The sequence below is a fragment of the Anabrus simplex genome, chromosome 6 (assembly GCF_040414725.1).
Source record: "Anabrus simplex isolate iqAnaSimp1 chromosome 6, ASM4041472v1, whole genome shotgun sequence".
NCBI classification, from domain to species: Eukaryota; Metazoa; Arthropoda; class Insecta; order Orthoptera; family Tettigoniidae; genus Anabrus; species Anabrus simplex.
The window spans coordinates 125,930,128-125,950,808 of NC_090270.1; the positions used below are offsets into that span (position 1 = coordinate 125,930,128).

The 20,681-nt window shown below is 36.3% G+C and overlaps 1 protein-coding gene across 1 annotated transcript in view; it reads right to left on the reverse strand.

Annotated features, from left to right (window-relative positions):
• Window positions 1–12,077: 12,077 nt before the first annotated feature.
• The window catches only part of LOC136876180 (uncharacterized), a 153,563-nt gene continuing 144,959 nt past the window's right edge, over window positions 12,078–20,681 (reverse strand). Inside the window, exons 8-11 of the mRNA XM_067149905.2 lie at window positions 20,005–20,138; window positions 18,398–18,522; window positions 13,095–13,264; window positions 12,078–12,975 (exon numbers count right to left, since the gene is read on the reverse strand). Coding sequence (XP_067006006.2) covers window positions 12,972–12,975; window positions 13,095–13,264; window positions 18,398–18,522; window positions 20,005–20,138 — 433 coding nt within the window. The 3' untranslated portion in view covers window positions 12,078–12,971. The remainder of the gene's footprint in view (window positions 12,976–13,094; window positions 13,265–18,397; window positions 18,523–20,004; window positions 20,139–20,681) is intronic.

The following is a 20,681-nucleotide window of genomic DNA, read 5'->3' on the forward strand; positions in this document are numbered from 1 at the left end:
TGGTTTACCGCAACAACATTCCGGAGGTTATCTTCAAGCTAGGAGCACCACAATATGACCCTATTGACTGGAGACTTTTCATCGACACCTCGAAGTGTAGTTTGAAGTGCGTCCTGCCTCACAATGAAAACAAACTTGCATCCGTTCCCGTTGCTCATTCAGTTATTATGCAAGAAACATATGGAAATCTCGAAATGCTGTTGTGTAAACTGAAGTACCAGGAACACAAGTTGCAAGTGTGTGATGATTTCAAAGTGATAGGTATTCTGTTAGGATTACAAGGAGGTTACACAAAGCACCCCTGCTCTCTGTGTGAGTGGGCAAGGTTACATCACTGGACTCTAAAAGAATGGCCACGTAGACAATAGATTGTAGGGTTGGAAAACATAAAACAAGAAACTCTTGTTGACAAGAGCAAAATACTGTTACCTATGCTTCATATCAAACTAGGGCATATGAAGCAATTCGTTAAGGCCCTAAACAATGAAGGTGAATGCTTTCAGTACCTGTGTCATCGATTTCCAGGCATTAGTAATTCGAAAATCAAGGAGGGTATTTTCACAGGTCCATATATCAGAAAACTCCTTTCTGATGCTAATTTTGAAGACATTATGTGCACTGCAGAGCAATCGGTATGGGCAGCATTCCGCAAAGTGGTCAACAACTTTATTGGAAACACAAAGGATTCAGATTACAAACAAATAGTGGATAGATTGCTTGTTTCTTTTCAAGATTTAGACTGCAAAATGAGCTTGAAAGTGCACGTTACATTCACATCTGGACTATTTCCCTGAGAACCTAGGAACGCTGAGCGAAAAGCAAGGAGAAAAATTCCATCAGGATCTACAGGAAATGGAATGCAGATATCAAGGGAAATGGAACAAAAACATGCTGGCAGATTACTGCTGGTTCCCAAAGAGAGAAGGTCCAACTACTCCTCGCACACGAAAAACAAGGCAAAGACGTTTCTTATACTAAGGTAGGACATTATAAAATTGAAACCGTATACTTACGTTTCTCAGTACGTTATGAAGCTCATGCGTCGTAAATTTTGGTCCATTTGGTTGTGTTTTTCTACAGATCTGTTAACACAATACACTACATATCTTTATATTATGTTCATAAGTATACCAGTGTAAGATAGGAGTGTTCAGATGGGTGAAAATAATAAGAAAGAAGCGTTCTTTACATGTGATAATAGTAATCTTTCATGTGCGCATGCTGCATTTTTATCAAATTTTCATTTTGAATTTGCACAAAAACCTGATGTGATAGGGGAAAACTGACTTCAGTTCTGAAATCAGTATGCCCGAAATATAAAAGATCACTATGTAAACTTATGCAATGATCGAAAAGTTTGAATTCGCAGATCAGTGCGCACTGCTCAACTAATTGGTGCGTTCCAAGCTCTCAGTGGAGGGAAGGCGTGGAATCACATTAGTAGAAGATTAAGCTTGAGTGGAGGTTTTAAAGGTAGGAAAGATCATAATATGAATATAAAGTTACAAGTAAAGAGGAGAGAGGTAAATATTCATTTGTAGAGAGAGGGATTGGAATAATTTATCAAGGAGAATGTTCAATAAATTTCCAAATTCTTGGAAATCATTTCAGAAAATACCAGGTAAACAATTCATAGGGTATCTTCCACCTGGGTGACAGCCCTAAATGCAGATCAGTGATTGATTCCTCTGGTTTTTGGAGACTGAGCATTTTTTTTGTCAGTCTTAATATCATCTCTTTATCTATATACAACACACCACACTACCCAACCACCACTGAAAAACAGAATTACCGGGTGAGTTGGCCGTGCGGTTAGGGGCGCGCAGCTGTGAGCTTGCATCTGGGAGATAGTGGGTTCAAACCCCACTGTCGACAGCCCTGAAGATAAGTTTTCCGTTTCCCATTTTTACACCAGTCAAATGCTGGGGCTGTACCTTAATTAAGGCCATGATCGCTTCCTTCCCACTCCTAGCTCTTTCCTACTCCATCATCGCCATAAGATCTATCTGTGTTGGTGCGACGTGAAGCAAACTGTAAAAAGAAAACAAAAAAACAGAACAGCGAATACATCCATACACATAGGGTTGGCACCAACAAAGACATCGACCGTAGAACTGGACCATATCAACAAGAAGTGCTGACTCCAATAAATTGAGAAAAGAGCTGGGAAGAGAGGAAAAAGACGGAATTCCTAATCAGTGTCCGTGGAAGGTCATCAGCAGATGAAGGGTCATTAAACAAATTACGAACTCCACTGTCGGCAGTCCTGAAAATGGTTTTCCGTGGTTTCCCATTTTCACACCAGGCAGATGTTGGGGCTGTACCTTAATTAAGGCCATGGCCACTTCCTTCCCACTCCTAGCCCTTCCCTGTCCCAACGTCGCCATAAGCCCTGTCTGTGTTGGTGCAGTGTATAGCCACTAGCAAAAAAAAAAAAATAATAATTACGTAATAAAATATAAGTGTGTTCAAAATAAATGCTCTAAATACTTCGTCTTCACCACGATTCACAGCTGCATGTGAAGTTTAGGTGCATTTAATTAGCAAAATTCAAATTTGGGTCTATAATTAAAAATTACTATTTTTGGCAGATTAAATTCTATTTTTATTGCCAAATAAACCTAGCATATGTATAGAAGTAATGTGTTTCATTCTACGAAAAATTATTAAACTATCTTGCATTATCATTATTTTCCAACTCCAGTTTGCTGGATGTGGTGTACAAGTGCTTCCATCTCTTCCTGTATGCAATGCTTATAAAGGCTTGTACTTCTGTATTTTTAATTTTTATAGCCTTCAAACCACTTTTGTGATTTAAGAATGTGATGTGTTGTTGTTTGAGTCATCAGTCCATAGACTGGTTTGATGCAACTCTCCATGCTAACCTATCCTGTGCTAACCTTTTCATTTCTACATAACTGTTGCATCCTACATCTCCTCTAATCTGCTTGTCATATTCATACCTTGGTCTACCCCTACCATTCTTACCACCTTCACTTCCTTCAAAAACCAACTGACCAAGTCCTGTGTGTCTTAAGATGTGTCCTATCATTCTATCTCTTCTTCTCGTCAAATTTAGCCAAATCGATCTCCTCTCACCAATTCGATTCAGTATCTCTTCATTCATGATTCGATCTATCTATCTCACCTTCAGATGTGATATACATGCAAAATCAATTATTTTTTTCAAATCCTTGTTATTCTTCTTCTGCGAACTTAAACTGAGCAGTGCATACATCCTGAGACAAATGTTGTTGGCTGTTAGGCTCAGACACCCTGAGTTAGCGCAAGTCTGTAATGTTTTGGGGATCCTATCAAGATTCTACATTTCTTATAGAGATTCAAATTCTGCCTTAGGTAGTGTGTTTAACACTTATTAACACTTATGATCTTCAAGTTTGCCAATGTATAGAAATTAATTATGTACAACCCTAATTACAAAAATGTAGATTGCCATTTCAGTAAAAGTCTAATTATAAGTGATAGACGGCCATGGATGACAGAACAAAATGTTCCGGTATGTTCCTTGATTTTCTGCAACATTGGCACTGATTCATGAACATGCCTTACGTTAATATTATATATTTTCATTTTATTCTGATTTGTCATCAGTATTAATCTACCGGGCGAGTTGGCCGTGCGTGTATAGGCGCGCGGCTGTGAGCTTGCATCCGGGAGATAGTAGGTTCGAATCCCACTATCGGCAGCCCTGAAAATGGTTTTCCGTGGTTTCCCATTTTCACACCAGGCAAATGCTGGGGCTGTACCTTAATTAAGGCCACGGCCGCTTCCTTCCAACTCCTAGGCCTTTCCTATCCCATCGTCGCCATAAGACCTATCTGTGTCGGTGCGACGTAAAGCCCCTAGCAAAAAAAAAAGTATTAATCTGTATTGTTTCTCTGTTATACTTTAGCCTATAACTTCTTATTCTTCTCCTTTCTCTTGTTTTATGACCGCATAGGATCACTTTAGTCGGTTCTGATCTTTGTGCCCTTTCCTTGGTTGAAAAACTGCGTGGTTTGTTGGTTTGTTTCGCATAAGGGTAAAGCAGAGGTTTGTATTCAATTTTATCTTATTTGTGGTGTCTTCTGTTGTAAGGCCTATTTCCTTCAGATCCTCTCTTACTTCTCTAATCCATTTATATCCTGTTGTGCTATTTTTTTAGACAAGACTGTATTATACTAGCTGTTTCAGAAGTCTTGAATCCTGCATCCTCATGATATGACCAAAGAATCCCAGTCTCCTCTTATGCATAGTATCTGTAATGGGTTCTAGCTCTTTGTACACGACTTTGTTAGGTATTATTTGCCACTCTCCTTCCTTCTGGTATTTTTTGTTGATGCAGGTCCTTCCAATCCTCCTTTCAGTTTTCTGAAGTCTGTCAGTCTTTGATTGTTTATTCAGAGGAAAAAGTGTTTCTGCTGCGTATGTAGCTTCCGATTTTATACCTGAGTTGTGTGTTTTATTTTTGCATTTATTGATAGACATTTCTTTTTGTAGATGTCCCATGTTAATTTTTGTGCTTTAGCTAATCTATTTGTTTTTGTTTGGATTGAGATTTTTGCATTTAGGTTATGTGTTATTACTTCTCCAAAATATTTAAATTGAGTTACTATTTTGATTTTATTACCATTTAAGGTAACTTCTTTTAGTTGTGTTGGTTTTTGGGACATAATTTATGTTTTTTCAAATGATATTTTGAGGCTAATTTTATTTGCAATGTCTTGAAGTTCTGATACCTGGCTTCTTTTTTTGTCAGCTGCTAGTAATGCTAAATCGTTGGTGAAACCCAGGCAATTTGTTTTGATTTTTCAGCCAATCTATATTTTTAGGGGACATTTACTAAACCATTCTCTCATTACCATTTCTAGAGCACAATTAAATAATAGTGGTGAGAGCCCATCTCCCTGCTGTAATCCAATTTTAATTTCAAATGACTCTGTATTTCACCCCTAAACTTCACTTTTGATTTGGTGTTATTGAGAGTGAATTTTATCATGTTTATTAATTTGGGGTGTAGTCCAAGGTGTCTTAAAATTTTAAACAGAGATTCTCTATGGATGCAGTTGTAAGCTTTCTTGAAATCTACAAGTGTTAGCACCATATCTCTGTTTCTTCTCCTATTATAGTCCATTAAGAACTTATGACGCATCATCTGATCAGGACAGCTTCTCCAGGATCCGAAACGTCCTTGATATTCTCTTAGTTCTTTCTCATGTTGTAAACTTATCCTATTAAGGATGATTATTGAAAAGATTTTGTATGTTATGTCTAGGAGCTAGATTCCCCTGTAGTTATTAGGGTCGGTTTTGTCTCCTTTTTTGTTCAGTGGTTGAATGAGGGCTGTTGTCCAGTTTTCTGGTAGTTCTTTTTTAATCTAGATAGAGACAAGTTGCTGATGGAGGACAACTTTTATTGTTCTTCCTGCAGTTTTCCAGATTTCCACAGAGGTCTGATCTCCTGGCGCTTTGTAGTCTCTTAATTTATTCAGTGCTTGGTAGACTTCCTTTATTGTGGGGGGGATTGATGTTCTCTGGTGGTGATTTTATTGGGGTTTTGGTGTCCAAATGAGGGAGTTCTGTAGGCTTCTCACAATTTAGAAGCTTGTTGAAATATATAGCCGGAATTTCTGCATTGTCTTTATTGTTATTAGCCAGCTTACCATTTTCATCCTTCATCAGTAGGGTCAGGTGTTCATATTTTCGGAACTGTTTTCTGAAGGTTTTGTAGTAGTCCCTTGATTGAGTTTCATTGAATTCTTCTTAAGACTTTAGTTTCTTTGCTCTGTTTTAGTAGATTTTGATAGGATATTTCTGATTTTTGGGACTGATGTAATAGCAATGCCTGATGTCTTTTCTCCACTGTTTCATCACATTCGCTGTTCCACCATTGGTGTTTTTTACGTGGTTTAATTGGAGCCAGGCCTTCTGCAATTTGTTTAAGGTTGTGTATTAAGTCTTCCACTTTATCTGTGATTTGTATTTTTTCAGTTGCTTTTTGGTCATTTTCATTGTTGATTAGCTGGGTAGGATCTACTGCTTAAAATGAATACTGTACAATTTTTTTTAATATACTTTTTGCTTTTTTATTTTTACGCTTAGCTTTATGCAATTTGATTTTAATATTACATTAATATTATCAAAATACAATACCTGTTCATCAGAATTGACCCAAATTCTGTGCTTTTCTTCAAAACTTAAAATAACAAATGTATAAGCGCTACAAAATGCTAAATGTACAAATGAAAATGCTACTTTTCTGGTTTAAAAATGTTCAAAATGACCACCCCTAATAACACTGAACTGAAGTAACAATAATGCAGAGAGTCAGATTATGTGGTTATACTGTCTCATAATTATACACATTATGATTATTATTATTATTATTATTATTATTAATATTATTATTGTTATTGTTATTGAATTTCCAATACAGAAAAGAAAGCCTATTTTGCATGGTGTATATATTAGTGTTATAGTTAACTTAGATAACATTCTCCACGGATGAAACATTATAATGGAAGCTTATTAAAATTGTGGAGAATGAATGTTAGAAAATTAAAATAACAATATTGTTTTTTAGTACATTATACAGAGGTTTTGCCACTCTGTCACAACAGTTCAAGTGGCATTCTAGAGTATGTCTTGCTCCTGCAAATACAGTACAGGACATTCAAACAAGCAGGTGATGTACAGAATATTTCTCTCATAACAGGTCCTTTCGATGTTGTGATCCAGGTGTCAGTTATTCCACTGGAGCATTGTGTATTCTTTAATCTTCCTCTTCAGTAACACATTGGAGCTCTGTTGTATGAAACTGTATCGCTGTATAACTGCTTTTCTTGTTATGTTTTTACCACTGTTGTACTGACTTCATGGCCTGAAGCTCGGCTAGGAAAACAACAAAATGAGGGGAAATTGTGTGCTGAAAATATTTCAATTCCATTCTCACGTACAATGAAGGCACATCTGATCTGGTCGTTTTCATTGTTACTAGGTATGCAAGAACCGTTTGTGTAGATGAAGTTGTGAAAATGTGAACAGCTATTACTTATATGTCTTTTAAAAATGCTGTGATATCCAGATTGAAGAGAGTTAGACTTCTCTTCCATAGTGATCTTGATAATCGCCACTGGCGATGTTCTATTTTCATGAGTATTGCTAGCTGTGCTTTACCAATTACAATTAAAAATTATTGTTCAATTTCTAGAATAACAAGTGCATTATCAGTGGAAAAGATATGAGAAATTCTTTAAATATTGGAGATTATTAAACTGAGAAGGGCTGGTCCCCATTGTCAGCTGTCCTAAGATATAAGAATTGATAAATATTGGAGAGGTGGTTTAACTTACTGTTTTTAAATTACAATTTTTATAATCTTTTATCCAATATGGTTTACTATGAGATTTGTAACATACCACTTAGTCGAGAAGATCGTTTCCTTTCTCTTGGAAATCTTTCCAGCCCAAACTTTGCAAAATTTTTGTAACGCTACTCTTTTTTGTCGGAAATCACCCAGAACAAATCAAGCTGCTTTTCTTTGGATTTTTTCCAGTTCTTGAATCAAGTTATCCTGGTGAGGGTCCCATATGCTGGAACCATACTCTAGTTGGGGTCTTACCAGATACTTATACGTCCTCTCCTTTACATCCTTACTACAACTCCTAAATACCCTCATAACCATGTGTAGAGATCTGTACCCTTTATTTACAATCATATTTATGTCGCGTACCTGTAAGCTTGCATCCGGGAGATAGTGGGTTCGAACCCCACTGTCGGCAGCCCTGAAGATGGTTTTCCGTGGTTTCCCATTTTCACAATAGGCAAATGCTTTACCTTAATTAAGGCCACGTCCGCTTCCTTCCCACTCCTGGGCCTTTCCTCATCGCCATAAGACCTATCTGTGTTGGTGCGACGTAAAACAAATTAATGGTTATGAATTTCATGTTTTTGGTCCGTATTGAACTGAGAATAATATATAAGTAATAATAATAACAACGTAAACGTTTCCACCTTTTCAATACTAAAATATATTCACAAAATTATAAATTACACGGTTCTAGTTTCGACCCATCTAGGGGTCATCATCAGCCGTATTGGAGCAAAGATCACTTTTGGCGAAATCCTAAGAAAATTTTATTTTAAAGAATAACAAGTGAAATGAGATCTTATTATGGTAATAGTTAATAATACAAGGAATATACATACTAAGAGGTTTTTAACAAAGAATAAAGTATAAATGGGGTGTTGTAAAAATTATAATCATGGAAATCAGTAAGTTCTTGTATTGAAATGACATATATAAAATTATATATGGCTTAGGAAGAAGGCTTAAGGTGGGGCTGAAGGGTGCGGGAGAAAGTGTAATTGTCTTGGAAAAGTACCTTTGATTAAATTTAGGATTGAGTTTAGGTTGGCTGCATTATTGTTTCTGAGGAAAGTGATAAATAGATCGAAGAGTATGTTGGGTTTCTCAGAGATTTCATTGAGATTGTGACTGGCATTAAAGTATTGGTCTAGGTGTATATAGTAATTTTCCATTACGTTGAGTAAAGGGCCCTTGTTTGCTAATACGAGGATGTTCAATATTGGTGAAATTATGGTTATAATCTTGCATGTGTTAAAATAGCCTTCAAAACCAACAATAAGAACATGAACGTTTTATACAATACTTCACACATCAACAAGACCAGCAGTTTTTTAAAATCAGGAGTTTATAAGATCAAATGTGCCACCTGTAAAAAAACCTACATCGGGCAAACCGGGAGAAACTTCATTATCAGATACCACGAGCACACTAACGCAATAAAATACCACAGGTTTTCAGCCATCGGCCAACACACAGCTCACAGCTGCGCACTACTAACCGCATGGCCAACTCGATTCTCTAAATGATGCTGCCCAATACATTAGAGTTTGAAGCACTGATTAAACAAATGATGTCATGGAATATCTACATACCGAGCTTGAGAGCTGCAGTCTCTTAAGTGCGGCCAGTATTCGGGAGATAGTGGGTTCAAACCCCACTGTCTGCAGCCCTGAAGATGGTTTTCCATGGTTTCCCATTTTCACACCAGGCAATGCTGGGCCTGTACCTTAATTAAGGCCACGGACGCTTCCTTCCCATTCCTAGGCCTTTCCTGTCCCATCGTCGCCGTAAGACCTATCTGTGTTGGTGCGACATAAAGCAAATAGCAAAAAGAAAAAAAAAATCTACATGGCCAGTAGATGTAGAAATTCCATGGCTTGAGGGAGAGAATAGATTTACACAACTATGTGAAAGGTTCTGCATGCCATTCAACATGGTTCGTGAAGACTTTTGAACATGTGCCTACTTTGATGTTTATCAACTTATTTCTGCCACAAGTTTTGTCAGACCCAAACCCTGATGAGCAAAAATGGCCACTGAAACATAGGATGGTTGATGACACAAGAATCAGACAGCGTCAGCTTCAAGAAAATGAAAGATGTAAGATTCTCCATAAGCTCTTTTGACATCAATTGATTGAACATTAACTCATTGGAAAGACACCACAAAATAGTACGTTGATGTATTTTGTAGATTAGATGTTGTTGTCGGCCTTTACTTGTATCTGAGTATTCGTTTTTCATCTGCAGTTTCATGTTTAGTCCGCTTTGTGTAGATGACGTTGATGGCTCACTGGGCCAATCCTTGCATAGAACATGCGACCACATTTGGTGCACCTGGGGGAAAGTTATCCGGGTTTTCTTCTAAGACGAGCCTCTATGTGCAGTTTTCGGCTCTCTGTTTCAAACTGCTGGACAGCAGTGGATGTGGTTGCACGCCAGCGAGGGTGATCTTCAACAATAGTGTGCGAAGTACTGTGTTTGATGTTTTTGCTCTACATGGTCTTTTTTGAGCTGATCCTTGTAGCATTTCAGAAGAGCACCGTAGGTCCTCCTGCCAGAACTGAGTTCACTGTACAATAACTGCCGAGGTAGTCTATTGTCACTCATTCATTGGACATGTCCAATCCATCTGAGCTGGTGACTGATGATGGAGGCATCCATACTGTTCATCTGTGCCCTTTCAAGAACTGCAACATTGGTTACATAATCCTCTCATTTGATATTTATGATGATCCTAAGCTTCTGTTGGTGAAAATGTTCAGTTTCTTGATGTCATAGCGGTATAGAGTCCGTGTTTCACATTCATACAGTAATTTGGAGACAACAGCAGCTTGGTACACCATCAGTTTAGTGGATGTTTTTAGATCTTTATTATAAATGACTTAATGGGAAAGACATCCAAATGCACAATGAGCAGCTCTTATTCTGTTTTCTACGTCCATCTCCGAGGTACAGCGTGTCAAGAGAATACTCCCATGGTAGGAGAAGTGGTCTACTTGTTCTGGAGATGTATCTGGGATGGTGAAGTCTAGCAAACTGGTTCCAGGAGCTGGTTGTGCAAGAACTTTACCTTTCTGAATGTTGATTCATAAGCTGTTTTAAAGTAGTCAACAGACATTTGCAATTCCTTAGGCAAAAGAGCTGGAGAAGCATTGTCATCTGCATATTGCAATTCTGTTACCTGTGTGGGATGGGTTAATCTTTTAGAGCAAAGTCTAGCCTGATTAAAAATACCTCCATCAAACCAATAACTATTTGTACATCTGTGTTTTTGGCAGATGTCTCAAAGAGCATAGTTGTCAGGTACAGTGCAAAAAGTGTAGGTGCAAGCACAGAGCCTTTACTTTAGCACATTAGTCATTGGAAATTCTTCTGAGACATTGTTTTGATAGAGAACCTGACCAATGATACCATCGTGGAGTGCCTGGACAAGTCCTACAAAATGTTCAGGACAGCCAAACTGCCTTAAAACCACCCACATAACATCAAAGGCCTTTTCCATGTCATAAAAGACAAAGAACAAGGGTTACTGTTGTTCTCTCCTTTTTTTCTGCAACTGTCTAGCAAAGAAAATCGTGTCAGTGGTGCTTCTGGATGTGTAAAACCACACTGTGGAAGTATCATCTCAGAGAGAATCTGAAGTCGATTCAACAGGATCCTGGCGAATATTTGACCTGCTATGGACAGTAGGAATATGCCACAGTAGTTATCACAGATACTTTGGTTGCCGCTCTTGAAGATAGTGACCGTGGTAGAATTTTTCATGTTTGCAGGTGGTTCTGGGGTTTCCCATATCAATTGGATCCAAAAAAAAAAGCCTCGTTTTGAGAGGTAAGCTTCCATTTAGAGTGAGTTCTAGAGGGATATAGTCTGGTCCAGGAGCCTTTCTTGGTTTGAGGCTGAGAATAGCTTTGTTGTATTCTTATGAGAGATAACTGAACATTATCTTAAACTTAAAACCAGGGGTGGTGGTGTGTCTATTTGCAGCACTTGCCAGTCCTGGCCAGTCAGTCTTGGATAAATCCAGACTTCTCCATTTGTAAATGGGAGCATAAGACCTCCAAAGCTTATTTGCACAGTCAAAACTTTCTAGCCAGCATATCAATATTTATTATAACAAAGCTTATTCCTCTTTATTCTCTGATTAGCACCATGGCTTAGCCCCTGAGAACTGAGATCTGAATCCCCGTAATAATGTAAATTTTCATCTGAAAAATCATAAGGTGCACAAACAGCATCTTCCTTCAAGCAGAACCCAAATAAATCAAGACACTCCAGTGACCCCAGAAATAAACTGAAGGGACCCTTTTAACAAAAACAGTTACTCCAGATATATATTTTCTTGAATAGTGTTAGTGTATTTATTTCTTCAGCTTCTATATTGCAATCTGATAAAGATAACAAAGTATGCTTAAAAATATTCTAAGAAGGCATTAGAGAACATATCCATGTAATAATGTTGCAACCATGACGTCAGGTATCAGTGGCACATTTATATTCTACACCATCTCTTAAAATAGAAGAATACCAAAAAGATATGTTAATTATAATTGTTTGCTCTCCAGATTTCTTTAGTACAGTAAAGCTAAAATATTTCCATTTGGTATATTCACAACAAATATTTAGTTTACATATTGGAGGTCATAGGTTTGTATATTACCAATTCTTTCTTTAACATAGGTTCTATGAAATTCACTGAAATAAATATATTTTTCAAATGCCCTTTTATTATGGATGTAAAGTAACAGAAGAATTTACACATACTGATTCATCTGAGGAACAAAGCTTAAACTTACAAAAAATGGGTAAATAGAACTGATATTGTCATACAGGCCGTTGAGAAACAAAATGAGTCTAAAGGGTCAACATTCACGCTTTCTGCACAGAAGTAGAACCTCTCTTATAAGGTATAATTTCTCATAGTGTACACTGAAAAGTGTGGAAGAAGTTTTCAGTCAGAACCTCTTGTAATGTCAGCAATAATATTTTACTGTATAATACCTTCAACATTGCCTTAATTATTTTGAACATGTGTGCAACAGGAAAAATGAAAATAACAGATGTTTCTTTCTATAAAAACAATTTCTGTCTACAACTGAATGGAAGAACAGCATGTTCAACTTGTTACTGAAGTAGATACAGATCCTAAACATAACTGTTCTTCTAATTGAATATTTGAGGGCAATAAATACAGTGAAAACTCTGGAAAAATAGCTCATGTTGTACCTGCTGGCTATGCATTTACTTTTTCAACAGATGTACTTGTTTTTACAGCATAAAAAATCTTATAATCTCAATACACATTTCTGGACTGAGCTGCAGCTTTTCTTGTACTGGAGGAGAAATTTGCTTTTCACAGAAATATGCCACTTGTAGTTACTTGTATTAACCTATTTCCAACATTTTCAACCATTACACTTCCCTTCTCTATTGTTCACGACTATATTATTCACATTTGTTCTGCACAAACTTTAATAGCAACCTATATGTCTGCATCATATATTCCTTTCTGTCACCACCCTTACACAGCTTTTATTCTTAGGAATGATCTTCACAATTGTTCCCTTATTGGCATAGCTACATGAATTTCTTCCACCCAAGTTACCTGGAAATATAACAGAAATGTATGTTGTTATTAAATATTACATACAAAAATAAATAATATAATTATTATGTAAAAGCTGACTTATTCTCAGCCATTTATATTGCACATGATTAACTTACTTGTATTCATTCAGCACAAATTTTAATTTTGTTATAACAGCCTGTACATCTGCATCAGATATTCCTTCATGTGTAACCAGTCTGACACAGCTTTTATTGGTATGCCAGACCTTTACAATTGTTCCCTTATTGGCGTGAGTAGCTGCCAGAGTTTCTTCTTCCTTAGTTACCTGGGAATATAACAGATGAATGCACATTATATAAAATATCACACACAAAACATACTGACATGAAATAAAAATAAGCTGGCCTTATGCTCTAGGGGTAGTGAACCTGCACTGGATTCAATTTCTGGTCAGGTCAGAGATTTTTTCCCTAGATCTGAGACTGCAATTGAGGAGCTAACTGACAGCGAGATAGAGGCCCTGAAGATTGCTTTTGATTGTTACCCATTTTCACATCAGGCAAAGACCATGGTCGCTGTCTTCCTAGCCCTGTCTTATCCCATTGTCACCATAAGACTTGTCCGAGTTTGTGATATGTAAAACCAACAACAAAATAAGAAAAGATAAAAATACAGAAGAGTGAGCCTAACAACGAAAGAGACTGAAGTGTAGTCTACATATTTTGCTGAATTTTGGGTAAGTTTTAGAGGGCTCAACAGATAAAAGAGAGATTTTATCTTATATCTGTAGAAATGCACATCAGAGGGGTGAAGTCACCTCCAAATGTAAGAGTGTAAAGAGGTGATTTTACTGTTTGACATGAAAAAATGCAATCTTTTCCAAGAAAAGCAATTGCAAAATTTGTGTTAACAAGACACACAAAATTTCACTTTAGCTCATTATTATAAGGAATAAACTACTCCTAAAATCAGATACTAAAAATATTGCCTAACATAACCAAATATAATATGTAGCACTTCCCTTTAAAATTAAATCTATGAGTTTTCACATTTTCTCTAAAATAATATATGGTGGTAGCTAAGCCTACTGTCATATCTTTTATTATGGACACTTGAGTTTAGACATTAATTACAAATGAACCAACAGGCCTATTTAAAAATGAGTTATACCGATATTTTCTTTGTTTAATTCTTCATTAGAGCGTGTAAGTAAAATCGTGTTTTAACTTCATTATTTTTTATTTGGGGTTGTAGTAAATATTGTCCAGCTTTTTCACTTCTCTTGGTACTGCTCACTTAAAAATATACACATGGAAAACTACTTGTCTGATGGTAATGAAAGTTTTATGTGTTATTGCCACATGTATTTGTAGTGTAATACTCTAGTTACAATTTTTTTCAACCACCCCAAAAAGAGTTCTATCATTTTCATAAAGCAACATTTTCTCAGCCCAGGATAAACGTACAACAGGAAACTTGGGCTTGTTTTGAAGCACTTAGTCATGCTTATCAGATACTGCAACCGTTGTAACTGTACAGTGTGATACTGAATTTATGAAAAGCAATATTGATGGAAAGTTTTCTTTGCACTGGACCATGCAATTAACAGCATACGGGGTGGTGAAATTGGTACAGGGTTGCCACGTACGCTCGCCCGGGCAGTTGTGAAATGGAATGCCCTGACCTTAGTTTGTCCCCATGTTATTTTCATTCTGCCTGTCTTCTGCATGTTAGTCACATCACTTCAAGATGCCTCCGAGACTACCATTGTCAGAGGGCGAACTTGCAATGGTTTTGAGTGCTATTTGTTTCCTTCAAAGTGAGGGGGAAAAGTAGGGGTCACAGGTTCCTTGTGTACCAGAAAGTAGCAGATTGTTTTGGATTATCGCTGTTGTCAGTGAAAAGAGAGTAGAAGCCATTTCAAAGGAGAATGATAGAAATATATCATCCAGGTCAAGAAAGAAGCAGTGTTTGAGGCTGGGGCGTTCGAAAATCCAACTCTATTTTACTTTGGCCACAATACGAAGAAATATACACGATTTTTACATGAATAAGGCATTCCCACAACGAAAAGCCTCTGCCTGAAAGTGTTCTAATATATGGGGAGATTAACTGATATGTCAATTTCTAACGCTTTTGAAACTCTGGAAACAATGTAAAAAAAAAACGCGTTAAGAAAATGGAAGACAACCACTGGGAGAAAGAGGACTGTCTGAAAATGACCCTCATTTCGAGCCAGTCATAATAAACATGAAAGACAGCAGAGTGACTTTTCAGACGAAGAATATTGACAGAATGAAATATTTTAAAGATATGTAAATAGTAACGTCATTAAACCTTGAAAAATAAAAACGTACAGTGTGACATTTATAAATTAGGAATGCAATAATTTTTAAACCTGTAATTGAACGCCTAAAGTCCTTATGAGAAAAGGTGATGGAAAGTGGAACTTGTACGAGGAAATAAAAGCAAAAGTTGAAAGTAAACAAAAAGCTGTGTTCATTGCGTGCTGTGTTTACTACCGAACGCGGCAACGATTTCACCACCCCGTCTGCTGTTAATCGCACGGTCCAGTATGCACACAACTTCCTATTAATATTACTCTTCATAAATTCAGTATCATACTGTATGGTTACAGTAGTTGTAGTTTCTGATAACCACAATTGAGTGCTTCAAAACAAGCCCATGTTTCTTGTTCTACGTTTATCCTGGGCTATTACACTACAAATACATGTGGCAATAATATATAAAAGTTTCATTGCCATCAAATAAGCAGTTTCCCATGCATATATTTTTAAGTGAGCGGTTCCTAGAGAAGTAGCCCAAAAACCTGGACAATATTCATTACAACCCCAAATAAAAAGTAATTAATGAACTTCAAAAACAATTTCTCTTATACACTCTAATGCAGAATTAAACAAGGAAAATATTGGTATAGCTCATTTTGCAAAAGGCCTATCGGCTCATTAGTAATTCAAGCCTAAACTCAAGTGTCCATAATAAAAAATCCTACAGTAAAGGCATATGGTGATTTTTCCAAAGAGAAATACAATTTTAGCCTATAAATCTTATTGCAAACCTTGTATTAAACATTTAGATGAAGAATTACAGGATCAGTATTGTTTTCAAGCAGATCTTCAGATACTTCTCATCCTGATATCTCTTCCACACTTACCAGACATCTATTAATTCTTAAAACCTTTCACATTTGTTATGAACCATGATCTGGCATCTTCGGTTTCTTTCTTTCTTTGAATATAGTCACTGCAAGACCTTTCATCTGCACATTCCTGACTAGTTGGTGACAACAGCAATAATAATAAGGGAACTAAATTTTACCAATTGAATTCTCTGTATTGACATTCTTGGTGATGAACTGATGATTTCTTAGTGACTAACTTGGCAACACAGCATACATCCCTCAATAAAGGGATACTCTCCTTCACATTCCAGCCACTGCCCAATCGGTCACATATTGAGAAAGTAGATAAACAAAATAAGTTCGTACTGTCAGACCTGATGTTCACTAACCAATTATCTTGTTTGTATGATAAACTCACAGGCTTATACTATGTACTAAATTTAAGATGAAAATAAACTTACTATATTTCCAGTTAAAATTATTGTCCTAATGTACTACCAGATGAACACTGATGGTCTGATTAAAATGTGCAATAACTGAAATCCATGCGCTGTTCTTTGTTGGTAGCAAAGACATCCATCACCTTTTACTCAAAGTTGTCTATTTCACGTGTAAGGCCTTTTCACAAGATAATATACCCAACACCATCAATACTTTTCATCATGAAACTTTCACCATTAGTACCATTAAAAGAGATAAATATATTCATCTGACTGTAGAGACAGCTAACTACATGGATCCAGAATTATTTTTTAAGTTACAGAAAAACATTACCGGTATTTACAAAAATATTTAAAATCCATTCTTAAAATTTAAAAACATAAATAGTGATTTTTAAAAAATGGTTTGGTGAGTGTTTCATCAAGGTAAGGAAAGTTCATTGAGAAACCCAGTTTTAACAGGCCAGCTCCAAAGAGCAGACCATACACTTTTCATTTTTTTTTAAATGGGATGTTACAGTGCTCACTGAGGTATGGAAGACATAGGTCGTAAATATGTGGGAATTTTTTCCTGCATCCACCTCCATTGCTTACTGTAGGTTGGTCTCCGAACAAACAGTTGAATTCACATCACATATAAATATATTCATCTGTGGTTTCTCTAGAACTGCATAATCTTTGGTAGTGCTATTTGCTGCACTTCAATAAAAATTAACTATCAGCTGAGTGCAGACTCTACCCAGTCTTTTACATTGCAAAAGATTAGTTTTTGCCATTGTTTTTAACACTAGGCTAACAGCAATGTGGTCTCTATGATACTTGCAAGACTCTTCACACCAACTTTCTGAACCCCACTAATAACCACAAAAAAATGTTTGAAGTATAAGTCCTTAAATATTTTCACACCATCCTCCCACTGCCTCCAAAGAAGGATATCAGGGGAAGGACTTGGCCTCATCAGGCAATACAATCACTCCTATTTACCTCTCTTCCCCCTGCTCCCTTCACCTCTTAGCAGTATGCCTGGCTAGTGTCTCAGACAGTAAAGCACTGGCATTCTGAGCCAAAGTTGGCAGATTCAATTATCGGTATGTAAAAAAAATTTTGGGACTCAGTAGTTAGTAAAACAAATATCCAGGTGGTGCAGTATGTTTGCATCTGTCTTTTGGCACAGGTCAGAGTGAAATGTAGCTTCTACTGATGTCTGTCTTGTTTATGGCTGTGACAGTATGGAGATGATAAGTAATGACATTTAAAGCACAACTAGTGCATCTGGATATTATGAAAGGTGGTAAGCATAATGCTGGTTGTGATGCACTTTGTGGCCCAGTGAGGAAAGCAATGGCCAACTAAGTCACTCCACATCTTGCCTTGTATGCATCATTATGGGCGCCTCCATCAATTTTTGTGGTTTCTCTAGAACTATATAACCTTTCATAGTGCTATTTGAGGATGCAACCAGCCTCCAGGCTGAAGAATTAACATACAGTATCCAGGTACTCCATGAAAAATGACTCATATCTTCCCCCTGTTCTTACACCACAAATACTGGATCTGTATATATTTTTTTCTTGTATTTGAGCAATATTTACACAGTGTAAGTTAGTAAGCCTCTACTTTCCATTTATTTTCTAATAATTCTAGTCTTACTATATGAATTGCATACAGCCATAAAAGAAGTTTAAAAGTTGGCAATTCAAAAATTTTGTACTTTAAGAGCAACATCATTTATAGTTTCATAAAATTTTTGTTATACCTTAATATATCAATCCCTCCAGATAACGTTACAAGAGACTGATTTCTTTAACTTTTGAGAAGACCCTTAAAGACTAGTTGTAACTTAATGGTTCTGTTACACTACAACATATTTACTCACCATTTCAAGACGCTTACAAAATTCTTCTGCTGAAACTCTGTTTGCATCAACGTTTATCAGTAATATATTTGTCTGAAGGTTTTGCATGTCGACAGTAACATACTTGTTTTCTGCTTCTGCAATAGCTGTATGGAGAAGAAAAGTAATAGGTTCACTTCATAAAGATAAGATTAAGTAGTGCAGTGTAACATGTCTATACAAAATAAATTTGTTAATCATCACAATTTGTAACAGAAAGGAGTAAACAAGTAACAAATCAAGTCATAAAAGGACAGGAACATATAACACATTAAAAACATTGATAGATCAGCATAAGAAAAGGAAACGAGGATGATCTCCACACCTTCATACACTGCAGTCTTCAAATAGATAGGCTCTCCCCACATCATCTCAAGGAAAGTTAAAGCAAACCAACCAGAAAGAGATTAGTCATTTCAGAGCAGTTGTTCAACACAACACAAGGAGGTGTAACAAACTTATTATTATAGATGCAAATTTTACTTTTAGTGACATCATTAGTAATTTAAGGAGAAAGAGATGTTTATTTTATAATAATTTGATTTTTAAATCATTTTAAATGTTTTAGTTTTTTGACAAGTCTGATATTTCAATTGCAGTTTATGTAGAAGATTGAATATCAGGTAATTTTTAAAACATATTTGTTTGACAAATCTAATAGTTTAATTTTAAATCAATTACTATAAGAAATTTCAAATATTTTATATAGATAACTTTCTTATATTCAATAATAAAATATATTATGAGGTAGTGATAGGTCAAGTCCCAGATGTGTTTGATGGTTTAATTGGCCACTGAGGAAGGGAACAATCAAGTTTCTTGAAACATGTGTGGCATTTAGTGATGTAAATAACAACTTTTAATAGTATTGACAAGGCAGAATTATATACCTAACAGTGTTTTTCAGTGGTGGATAGATTTAAACCAAAACGGACCATTATCAGATCAAACTAAAATGGTTAAAATAATGAATTCCACAGCAACTGTTCCGCAGGAGTTCAGCTGGTTGGAGGTGTTTGATCATCCACCGTAGTAGAGTCCTGATTTGCTTCCAGTGATTTTCGTCTTTTCTTGCACCTCAAGAAATTCCTGTCCTCCAGTCAGCATTTTCACATGGACAAAGAGCTTAAGACGAATGTTACATGCTACCATTCCCATGCAACAGACTTCTACAACAGTGTCATACAAAAGTTGATCCCATGATATGACAAGCGCCTCAATTCTGGTGGTGATTATGTCAAAAAGTAGCTCCAACACTGCCGTATCAGGTGTCAGAAAGTTTTTCATGTTACTATGTTGTCCTTTTTTATTTTATTTTTTAGTAGGGAAACTTAATTTCTGGATGGTCCTCATATAACAGTTGCAACACAGAACAGTAGCAGGAAAACAGATTAATAATAATTCTAATTATTATAATAATAAAAATAGGCTGGATAATGAAAAGATCATTTCAGAAAAGCCACAGAATTTCAATCAGTGTGTCAGAAAATGTTAATCCTAAAGAATGGTATGTGATTAATTTGAAGGCACAACGACAAAGATTGTTCAAAACAACTCCAAGACAATTTTCAATGGTACTTAAGATTTACCTTTTGCTATTTTCACAGCTCTGACATGGTCTTCAGCCAGTCTGTGCCTATGTTCCAGAGCCACAATTCCTGCAGCAGCTATGACTCCTGCTTGACGCATTCCTCCTCCCAAAGCCTTTCGTAGCCTACGAGCCCTGTAAAGATTTAAATCTCATTCAGCTTACAAGTGGTTAAAGGCATAAATGAATGAATTCCAATATATCAATCTCTCTGAAGACAACATAATTTCTGCATTCTCCATTTCCTTTTCATGTCCATATTTATTAGAGGAGACAATGACGAACTCAGACCATCTTTATGTAAACCTGTACATCATGTTTTAGACAAAACTCCTTCCTAATTGAAATAGGTGTTTTCTACTGCCACAGCCCTAGTTGAAACATAAAATAGTAGGAGAACAACAGTTATAATAATAATAATCATCATCATCATCATCATCATTTACTTTTATTGCACCTTTGCCAGCCAATTGTCTAAATAGATACCAGGGTGACAGAATTTTAGTCCTGGAAGGAGTTCTACTAAGCCAGTAAATCTACTGCTACAAATCTTACACATTTAAATAACTTTAATTGCCAAACAGATGGCTACACATATTCCCAAACTACAGGCTGTTTTCTTCCAGGTGGTTGTAATGATTTTGTTTTACAGGAAGTGCCATACAACTAAATCTTTCC